We start from the raw sequence: 11,469 nt of genomic DNA on the forward strand, positions 1-11,469 counted from the left end.
TGGAACCTTCCTTCTATGAGCCACCAATGAAGATCTTCTTTTATTCCTATGTGACAGGGAATATGAAGGAATCTGAACGAATCTTTTTGTTCCAACTGACCTTCAGAAAGAACTGCAAAGGCCTCACATGCAGTACAATAAACCCCCCGTATTCACATTCTCACGATTCGCGGACTCATGTATTCATGGATTTCTCTGTGGAACGTATCTACCCATTATTCGAAGAAAATTCACCCATTCGCGGTATTTTTCACTGAGAAATATTCAACTAATTACTGTATTTTTATATCATTTTCACGATTAAATGCACTTTTTGTGATAAACACACGTCTCGAACTGTCGACCTACCCGCCCAGTTCTCCTCGCTGCTTGGGAGAAAGGGAGCTGGGGATTGGCATGATACACGTACACATCGTTACCGGGGTCTAAGCGATGTCAGGCAGGGCAGCCGATCGAGGCTACGGCCTACCCCAACGCCAAATCAAAGTCCTTTGTAAAGAAGGCATCGTGCTTACCCCATATAGAAAATGGGAAAAAAGCACGTTAAAATGAAGAAGAAGAAGAAATATAAGCATTTTTAGAGGGTTTTTCTTGTGTTTAAACTATCAAAATAGGCAGTTCTAAGTGTTTTTAAAGGGTTTTAAGTATTCGCGGATTTTAGCTATTCGCGGGGGGTGCAGTACGCATCCCCCATGAATACGGGGGGTTTACTGTATCCCCAAAGGAACGAACATCTCTATGGCATAGACAGTCCATAGCAGACTTATCCAGTCATTGGCTGAGCAGGTCTTAAGACTTAGAAAATAACGGACTTCTTTGGGTACAAGACAATATTCTCTTCTCTAATGAAATAACCGGAAAAATCCAAGAGTCTATCTTCATCCCCAAATAGACTATTGTCTGAGAAGGGACTCGTTGGGACTTTTCCTGCCCAACTCCTGGGCTAACTGAAGGGTTCTGAGAGGGTTCCTCCGTGCACTTCTTCTGGGATGATGAACATTGGGCCAGTCATCCAGATATAGACAAACTTTCACGCCCATTAGCCCTGGTGAAGACTTGAGGGGCTGTTGACAACCTGAAGCATAGAGCCCAAAATTGGGAAACTTTGTCCTGAGAGTAAATCACAGGAATTTCCTGGAATCCTGGTGTACTGTGGTATGAGAGTAAGCATCTCTCATGTCTATCGAGACCATCCAATCTTCTTGGGAAATTACAGCAAGAACAGAGCTGTTCGTCTGCATCCTGAACTTCATGGCTTGGACATTCAGACTGCTTACATCTAGGACCGGCCTTCAACCCCCGGGGGTTTTGGGGACTACAAAGAGGCAATTGCAAACCGCCCCCCGATGACAAGTCTTCTACCTCTTCTATAGCTTTCTTGTGGAGAAGAGCTGTGACTTCCTTTTTCAAAGGGAATCACATATCCTTCCTTGAGAACCTGTAGTACCCATGGTTCTATCAATCTGGCCTCTTGCTGTCTCCAGAAGTGTGGGAGTCTGGCACCCACAGGTAGACGAAGGACCGATGTCTCACTTGCTAGAGAATGGTCTAGAAGAGGACTTCTTGCTGATAGGGCGAACTGATCTGGGATTTGTGCGTGGGCGCAAGGAAGCTCTTCCTCTGTTACCTCAAAAGGGCCATGGCTGGAGAGGAGAGAGAGAGAGAGAGAGAGAGAGAGAGGATTAAATGAAACAGCAGGAGTTCAGTTAGACTCCATCGTTTGCTAGGACAACTGAGCAAGTAAGTCGTGAGTAGCCTTTTGCAATTCTGTAGCTACCCGCTCTAATGTCATTCGAGGAAAAAAGGCTGGTTTGTACAGATGAGCGAAAAGAAGAGCAGATCTCTGGGACGGTGTCACTCCTTTAGTGGTGAAAGAACACCACGTCTCTTTTCTTCAGAATACATGACGAAAAAAAGAGCAGCTAACTCCTGTGCCCCATCTCGAATCGCCTTGTCAGCACACAATAGCACCCGAGCCAGCCTGCATGTACGAATATAGCAGAAACTTCCAAGGAAGGAGCTTCCAAGGTTGTATAGAATACATATCTCCTTTTGGAAAACCGAGAAAGAGGAGAACAAAATACAGCTTTGCCCAATTCCCTCTTCTCAGATAGCCAAGAGTTGATCCCTGACAACGCTTTCTAGTGGTACTCAAGGATTGACATGACAAGGACGCTGATCCCGGGGAAGAAGGGGCCGCGGTGGAGAAGTATGTTGGGAAGCAGAGCAGAAAATAGTTCAATAATGAGGCGTAAGCTGATGAAGGCTGTTCTTGTTCAGGTTCCTCCTCTGCTGAAGATACAGCAGAGAGATCTGTGACACAGAAGGCGCCGGAACAGGTTGACCTGCAGCAATAGGGATGTCTGAATCCGGAGTCTCAGACTCGTATCCCAATGCTGGAGAGCTGGGAGCCAAAGGGATGTCTGGAGCTACAGCGCAAACTGAACCTGCAGCAGGCTTATGAGCCACAGGGAGCTCGGATCCAGTGGGAGAGGGAGATCCCAAAGCGCGCTTATGAGCCAATTGGCGCTTGTGAGCCTATGGGCATTTACGACCCATTGGGTGCTTACGAGCCAATGGGCACTTACGAGCCAATGGGAGCTCAGTGTCCAAAGGGAGCTCTCTGTCGTCCCCATGGCTGCAAGAGGGCTCTTGATCCTTATGGCACTTGCAAGGTACTGCTGTATGCATGTCGGCAACATGCCTCTTCAAAGGCCTAGAAGACTCCTGAAAACGTCGACCATGTCCTTTGGGTTCGGAATCCGAACAACTGGAAGATAAGGTGTGATCCAATTGGACACCTTTCCAGTGTCTGGTTACCAAAACCTGGGAAATAGCAACAGGTTCGGCTGAGGAAGCAACTACTCGTGTGCAAACCCCACTGACCTCCCTTGGACTTACGGTTTGCCTCCTTCTAGGTGCAGGGGACTCTGAAAGTGACCAAATTTAGGAGATCCATAAGACTCCTTTCCAGTGGCTGTCTGTCGATACCCGGGACCAGCAACAGGCTCGACTGAGGAAGCAACTACTCGTGGGCAAACCCCACCGACCTCCCTTGGACTTACGGTTTGCCTCCTCCCAGGTGCAGGGGAGTTTGGTAGGGACCTCCGTCTAGGAGCATCGGTGGGACGAGTAGCCACCCCTTCCACAACACTAACCCGGGTGCAGGCACTAGCATTTGCACTGATATTTCACTATGATCCTATCTGAGCAACAGTACTTACTAAACGTTGAATTTCTTATCCATCCGAGCTTTGAGACTGGCGATGGCACTGGGTTCAGAGGGAAGGGAGCCAGGTAACGGAATTGTAGGGAGAGTGAGAGAAGTAGGAATCGGGGAATGAGAAGTCAAAGGTGTAGAAAAAACTGGTTTAGGGGTAGAGGACACACAAACTCTAGCCTCAGCTCTAGCAGCCACTTTCCTAAGCCTAGCTTTCTCTAATTTATCCAAATGATTGGTCAACATTTTCCATTTACTTACGGCCCAATCCGTACATTCCTTGCAAGTAAAGTCATAGGAACATACTTGTCCATGGCAGTGAAAACAAACAGAATGTTCGTCATATTTAAATGAAGTCAACTTAGTATTACAGACTTTCCTGCAATACCGGTTACTTAGCCCTTTGTTGGCCGACTGGTTGAGCTTGGACTGTCATTCGATGGGCCGGAGTTCAATTCCATTCGAAACTGATAAAGAGTTAGAGGAATTTATTTCTGGTGATAGAAATTCATTTCTTATAATGTGGTTCGGATTCCAAATAAGCTGTAGGTCCCGTTGCTAAGTAACCATTGGTTCTTAGCCACGTAAAATAAGTCTAATTTCCAGCCCTAGGAGAGCTGTTAATCAGCTCAGTGGTCTGGTAAAACTAAGGTCTTATTTTTACTGGTCACACTCATTCTGACATAATAGTGAAAAAAATTGAAAAAAGGCTAAGCTAAGCTAGCTATGAAAATATAGCTCATAGGCTACCAAATGAAAGAATACTTCACCAAATCCTTCCATAGACAACCAAACCATCCAGTGAAACTACTCCTGAATTAACAAAACACAGCTGCTGAACGACCGATGTTTGGTTATCAAAGGCAGAAACGAACTGAGCTCTTAGCTACGTTGTACCTATTCTTCCCCCGAAAGTGGGCGGGGCACTTACCTGCTCCAAAACAAAAGAGCGCTACCGCGAATTTTCAATTCTTAAGCTGCCGTTTAAAGTAGAAACTAAAGCTATGTAATTACTTGGTAAGTGTCATGAATAAAACAAGGTTTTTTTAGATGGGAAAAAGACAACTGAGCAATTTGCATAAAGATCAAAGGTGAAGTAAATATGCCTTATGTGTCCTGTCCCTAGAAAGGGGAAAAAAAGGATACAATACCATTTAAATAGAATTCATCTTAAACTAGTCCTAGCCTTACCTAAAACAGAGTGCCTTTCCCTATCAGCTGAGAGTGAGCTTTGTCTCTTTCTTTTAGGCTCAGCATAACCTTACAAAATGGAAAAACTTAAATGCTACCTGAAAGTTACTCTTAACCTTATTTGGGATTCAACATATTGTACTACCTGAATTTAGGGAGGTTTCACCCAACCTTAACTTCTTAACCTTCATACATCTCACCAAGGATGCTATTTCCTACCTGGCAGGGGTACTTTTACCCCAACTGAATCCCCCCCATGAGGATTCAGAAACCCTTTACATGCACTCTCTCACAACATCTAGCCTGAAACAACCACTGAAGAGTAGGTGTCATCTTCACAACAGTTGAGTATTTTACCTCACCCCCTACCAAGTCCTGCAAAATTCAGAAAAATTTTCTAGCACACATCATACTAAAGAATTCCAAACTATAAATAAAATGTACTGAATATGTGGATGGATGAATGCATGGAATTTAGGGACTCATCCCAAGCACCAGGACCTCTAAGGTAATTCAGGACTAAAAAAAATTAAATGATGAAGTGACACGATATAAAAGGATGAACACTTTACAAAAAACTTCATTTCACTCAATTCTGTTAATGCCTTACTCTTTCAATAATCATTCATTATGTAAAACAAAATGAAAATAAAAAATACATTGGGAAACTCAGGTATGAACATATTATGAAAAAGTACAAGAATAAATCATGAGTGTTAATTACTTTTTACCTCTCTAAAATCTTATCCTTTTTTCTTTAATTAAAGAGTATTAGAATGTTTTCCTTATCTCTCAGAATTTCAGACAGAGAATTTGAATCTCTGTTCCTTGTCTTTATATTTATAGCAATGCTAACAAGTCACCCCAGTGAACACACTCAGGGGCACTACTGCATTACTGTCTTAAATATAGTGATGGGTTAGGCAGGTGTGCCAACCCTCAGCTGGATTGAAACAATTTCATCCCACCTATCTGTCTGGAGGGAAGGATGACTAATAACTTATACCAATTCTTATGCTTCATACTTGATGTTGGTTGTAAGAAATGAAGAAAATCTCTCTTGCCACTTTCTCAAAATATATGAACTTATGGGCCATTTCATGCCTATGTAGGAAACTCAATTTATTTGACATACTATACAGTGCAGCACTTTTGTATCCTTGTCAACCTCCTCATTCCTGGAATTCCAACATGGCCTGTGACCCAGAGGAAAACAGACTTTTGGATAAAATATAAGGAAAATCTCTTCCCGAGCCTTGCAAACAAGAAGATGCACTAAATTACATTTATACATGGAATCTATTGTGCTCCTAGAAACTGAGTACTGTACTGTATATCACAAACACCTTGTGTTTTGATAGTTCAAAAGTACTGCAACAACAAATTACTTCTATATGTCATGGCATCAACACCCCAAGAGACAGTTTTGATTTTACGAAAAATCAGCATAAAATGATAAATATTAAACTGATGTCTCCCAATTGGCAGAAATTCCCTACTATCATTGCAGTAAACCCCCCGTATTCGTGGGGGATGCGTACCACACGCCCCCGTGAATAGCAAAAATCCGCGAATACTTAGAACCCCTCTAAAAACACTTAGAACTGCCTATTTTGATAGTTTAAACACAAAAATACCCCTCTAAAAATGCTTATACCTGAGTATTTTAATAGTTTTATCACAAAAAATGCATTTAGTCATGAAAATGATATGAAAATACAGTAATTGGTGAATACTTCTCAGTGAAAAATACCGCGAATGGGTGAATTTTCTTCAAATACTGGGTAGACGTTCCACAGAGAAATCCGCGAATACTGAGTCTGCCAATAGTGAGACCGCGAATAACGGGGGTTTACTGAATACACTGTAAGTGGTGAAAAGGAGGAGCTGAAATCCATATGTGCGAGTACATACAGTTTTACACACCAAAACAATGAGGGGTACTGTTTGCAGGAGTTTAAGACCTAATTAGGAGTTTGAAAAATTCTTCCGTTATCCAACTTTAAATACTAGCCTTTTTCACAAGGATAAATTGCAACTGTTATCAAATGTCCGCTGACACTAAGGCTATTCAATTCTGTCTTAGAAAAAGCATATTTCATTCATTAGCCTTAAAGCAAAACTACATTAATTACAAATAAAAACCATGGACAATCAATAAAAGTTACAGGTTTAAGTGTATCATGGCTCAACAATTTTATGAATACGACCTTCAAATGCACAACCCACCTAGCTGATACTAATAACGTACCAGGTGTAGATGTTATATTTGCAACTATAAAAAGTTCCTCATGTTTCTTTATAAAGCACTGGAAAATCATGCAAAACTCTCTGGTACGCAACTTACTACAGTAAGTACAGTATTCTGAATTGCACATACTGTATTTAGTCTACTGGATTCTGTACGACTTGGTGTCAACTCAAAGACTGAAGATCAATACCTTGAGAGTCTTGATTTCAGGGATATAAGCTTTAAATACGAAATTTTAATCTGAGGTCTCCTACATGGTTGAAATGACCTCACATCATCACATGGCATGAGTATAAAAGCTGAAACTCTGATGGGCACATTCAATGTTTATACAAAACAACAATGAAGGTTATCTTTTGAATGAAACTTAAAAAAATTCCAAAGCCTTCCAACTTCAAAATAAATATCTCTCTTATCAGGAACTTGTCCAACATAGCCTATTCCAAAAAAAATAATACTGTACATATACCAAAATCTGTTCAACAAGAAATTTATATCGCCTATCTGCTTAAAGAGCAAACTATTTAGATACCAATGAAAGTCTTTAGAAACAAAGGCCAATATAATCTTGCACATAAAATTACATAATAAAAGAAAGTGTTTTCAGGACGACCAGCTCTACATGTTATGACACAAAGGAAGAAATTTTGGCTACAATACTGTAAGACATTAATTTCTCAGTCAAATAGCACTAATGGTCATGTTTCACACAACTTTTGTTGCCTCTCGTAAACGCTTTGACATTTTTGATGAATTCTCTAATGCACACAACATATGCACAAGAAAACAATAAATTTAAATTAATTTGTATTTTTCATAGCTAACAAACCTGTAGTCTTAACATTAGGATAAATCTTCTGGCACCAGCTGGAGCCCAGTAAAAATAAAAACAAGAATTGTGCGCAGTAATCTATCTCTTCTTTTCATACCTTACAATAAATAATATCAAAGTTTCTATATATTTTCTGAATCCCCATTTTTCAGTATACTGTATACCGACCAATTTTTGCATTCTAGTTGTGCATAAAAAGTATGGATTATTATCAGCACAATAATATTATAAACAAAAAGTCACAGAATGCCTAACCTGCTGAAAGCCGCGTCTGTAGATCTCAAGTGAATCAGGGGAGATAATTTTTTGGGAAAGGTTCACTTTGTGGCATGGGATTTTCCTCTGAGTAACTTTATGATGACACTCGTCAGAAACTTATATCCACTATATTTTGCTAAAACAGCCAAACCATACCCCTATCCTATCTTTCAATCTATAGCCTACTACAACCTTCTGAAACTCATAAACCACAGCCTAGTGTAAGATAAGCAATATGCTAAGTGTACAAAAGTTAAGGGGGTTGGGGGGGAGGTACTTCTTAACTCAAGTAGGGTATTGCACCATATGTTAAATTAGGTTAGCAAATATCCCTGGCACGAATTTTTGGTCAGGGTAAGCAGAAGCTAGATAGCAAAGGCCCCAGTTTGGTAAGATTCTGTGCACTATAATCAATTAAGGTATGTTAAGCAAGGTTGAAACCATGCAATTACCATGGCCATGATTTCCCACCTGTCTTTTTTTGTGTGTTTGTGTATGAATGATTTTCTGGTGTTACACACTACAACCATATACAGTGCTTTTCATACTGCTTCAATAATACTATTTCCATTTCTCATGAATGCCAAATTATTTAGTATCATTGGTCATATGATGACCACTCTGGTGTCTTTCCCTTACAGAAGGAGGGGTATATCATCAGTCAGCAAGATATTTATCAGTTAATGTATAAATGATTAAAAAATTTTCTGAGTGGTTTTTTTATGAATCTTCAGCTACAAATACAGCACATGCACTGTTTTTTCATTAGCTTTCTCCATACCAACTATGTCTCATGTTTTAGTAAAAGATTGGCCACTTTTTTTTTCAGCCAATAAAACCTGATTTTATCTATTCTCTAGTTTATGCATATTTTCAGGCTCCTACCCCTTTTCCTTCCTTGCTGGCCTTCAGTAAGACACTTTCTGCTGGTCATGAACAATATTATGAACAACTAGTACGTAAATCCTAACACTTTTTTTACTGAACATTTATTACTTAATGAATGAACTGTCAATAGTTCACATGTGCTAATGTACATGTTTAATCAAACAGATTTAACAGACATCATCAGAAAACCAGTTGTTGCTGAAAAAATGTTCTTTTAAATATTTACACCTATACTCACACCAAAATATCCAGTAGGTTCAAAATTCATGAAAACACAAAGGAAAGGTGATAAGTGAGCCTTTAGTAATTTTGTTATTACCACCCAAGGAGCCGCGTATTAATTCAAACTTTAAAAACAAACAAGGCTGTACTTGAAAAACTGAAGTATTCAATATATATAAGGTAGGTTCAGGATTCCACACGCCTTAGACCAAGTATAAAAGTGTCCTAGGTTAGGTTAGGTGCTGATGTAAGCTACCCCCTCTAAGTTTTCTACAAAGGTTAAAGGGGGGAGGGGTCCAGAGAATGCCAAAACTACCCCAAAACCTGACAAGACCCAGCATCCTTGGTTAGGTGAGGATATATCCTACCTAAATTCTTTAAAAAAAAAGTGAGGGGAGAGGGAAGGAAACACCTTCTCCAGCCAAGTAGGACCTGGTATTCTTTAACAGGTTAGGTTAGGATGCATTCCTGCAATTTACTGGTACTGGAACCACAACTTTAACTTTGTATTGTTTTTCCTTTACGACTGAGATTAATTGCAAACATACACCATAACATTTTTACATGTTTATCCTATGTCCTCTGTCTATTTAACCATTCATGTAAAGGCAATCAATCATTCCTTATTTTTTCCTACTAAAAAACATGGTTTAATTATTATATACAGGGGATATCAAAATCTTAAAATTAAGTGATTTGCCAAACTCATAATGGTAAAAAAAAAAAAAAACACTTTAGGCATAGTGTAGGTTACAGTAAACACAAGATAAGAGCCACAAAACATGATTTACACACTTACTGAGAAACTAATTTGTCATTATTGCCTCCTATACCACAGGATGCATTATGCCTCTCTGAAATCCCACCTCTCATAATTATCTTTCATGAGCAGAATAGAATAGAATACAGGCTTTAGGCCAGAGGCCAAGCACTGGGACATGTGAGGTCATTCAGCGCTAAAATGGAAACTGACAGTAATAAGGTTGAAAGGTGTAACAGGAGGAAAACCTCGAAGTTGCACTATGAATCAATTGTTAGAAGGTGGAAAGGAGGATGGCAGAAAGAGAATATGAACAGAGGTACAATAAAGGGAATGTAAAGGGGGTGTAGCCAGGGGACGAAGGGACACTGCAAAGAACCTTAAGCAATGCCTATAGTGCACTGCATGAGGTGCACTGACGGCAATACCCCACCCCCACGGGGATCTTTCATGAGTTTTCACTAGACAAATCTCCCCAAATCTCAGCCTCCCGCCTCACAGTCCTCATCCAATTTACTCTTCTCCCAACGACAGTGCAAAAGGTCTTTCCAGGCCATCTCCCACTCCCCTTTAGTGAGCTGGCAGGATTGAAAACAGACTTGTCACAAGTTATCATATCAATTATCAATTAACATGGGCAAGTATTCAAGTATCGTAAGTTTATTAAGCTATGAAATGCTATCAAGGTTAGGTGTCTTACAAAAATTAATCGATTAAAAGTGTTCTTACACGCTAAATACACTGCCGGGAATCAAGAGCCGCCCCTGAATTCTTTAACGATAGCCTACACGTTTTCACGCTTGACAAGTGATTCGTACCGCACTAGGCTACACTTACCGTATCTCATAGATGGTCCTTAAACACAAATGGCACATAATCCCATATAAAATTGATTAACCTAAGGATAACGTGGCAAAAGTCGCGTAAAACATGCCTAAACGATTCTCGAGATTTCTACATCGCGACCACAGACTGTCAAAAGGGAAAAATCCTAGCCTCTACCTGGGCTCGGAGGCTTCCGTAAAGTACCGTAAGGTATGTTGGTCAATTTAAAGTCATTTTATTTGATTATAACTGTCATTAGTTACTAAACAACACCTGAGGCGTCTAAGCATCTTTTAAACCTGAAACGAAAACGGCGCTATGCAGCCTTACCATGATATTGCAATGAGCACAGGGTGTGAACCTCAGCAAGCTGTGTTTACTCTCAATCAGCTGATGCGAAGCTGACAAGTGTTGGGGGAAGTTGAGTTGGTCCTCCTCAGGAGGCTGTGAGCAACAGAGCATAACTGGAACGGTGAACCACTTTCAATTATTTAAGTGCAGATACTGTCACAAGTGCTTTCGAACAGAACAAAAAGAAATATTTGTTAACTGATAAGATGGAGGAGGTACTTCTTTACTCCTTTACTCTATACACACACACAATACATACATACATACACACACATATATATATATATATATATATATATATATATATATATATATATATATATATATATATATATATATATATATATATATATATATATTTTATATATTTACTTTAGGGATGTACCATCCCTCCACGGACCGTGAATAAGGTGCAATCAGCCAAAGTAGGCGCTATGGCTAAGTGGTGCAGCATTCAATTCATGTTGGATTGCTTCCAGGCTACCGCCTACCAGTTTACCCAGCAGTAAACAGGTATCAAAGCCTGCTAGAGTCAAAAGAATAAGATATAAGGCTAGGAACCTCATCTCTTAAGGCTTCCTTCAGAAACCGGAAAGCTGCACCCTTGTGGCCCCATCCCCACCGCGAATGGCGTGTGAGGTGTGATGGAGGCTGGAGCGAAGGGTGTGTGT

General features: G+C 40.2%; 1 protein-coding gene across 4 annotated transcripts in view; it reads right to left on the minus strand.

The window, feature by feature from the left end:
* Positions 1–11,422, minus strand: part of LOC136825457 (coiled-coil domain-containing protein 9-like) — a 74,355-nt gene extending 62,933 nt beyond the window's left edge. For 2 of the 4 annotated variants that reach the window (XM_067081930.1, XM_067081929.1), the window contains exon 1: positions 10,778–10,911. In XM_067081930.1, coding sequence (XP_066938031.1) covers positions 10,778–10,909 — 132 coding nt within the window. In that variant the 5' untranslated portion in view covers positions 10,910–10,911. Of the gene's footprint in view, positions 1–10,459; positions 10,602–10,777; positions 10,912–11,198 lie in introns of those variants that run through there. The other 2 variants (XM_067081928.1, XM_067081932.1) reach the window with 2 other exon arrangements.
* Between the last annotated feature and the right edge of the window lie 47 nt (positions 11,423–11,469).

Source organism: Macrobrachium rosenbergii, chromosome 37 (genome assembly GCF_040412425.1).
Source record: "Macrobrachium rosenbergii isolate ZJJX-2024 chromosome 37, ASM4041242v1, whole genome shotgun sequence".
NCBI classification, from domain to species: Eukaryota; Metazoa; Arthropoda; class Malacostraca; order Decapoda; family Palaemonidae; genus Macrobrachium; species Macrobrachium rosenbergii.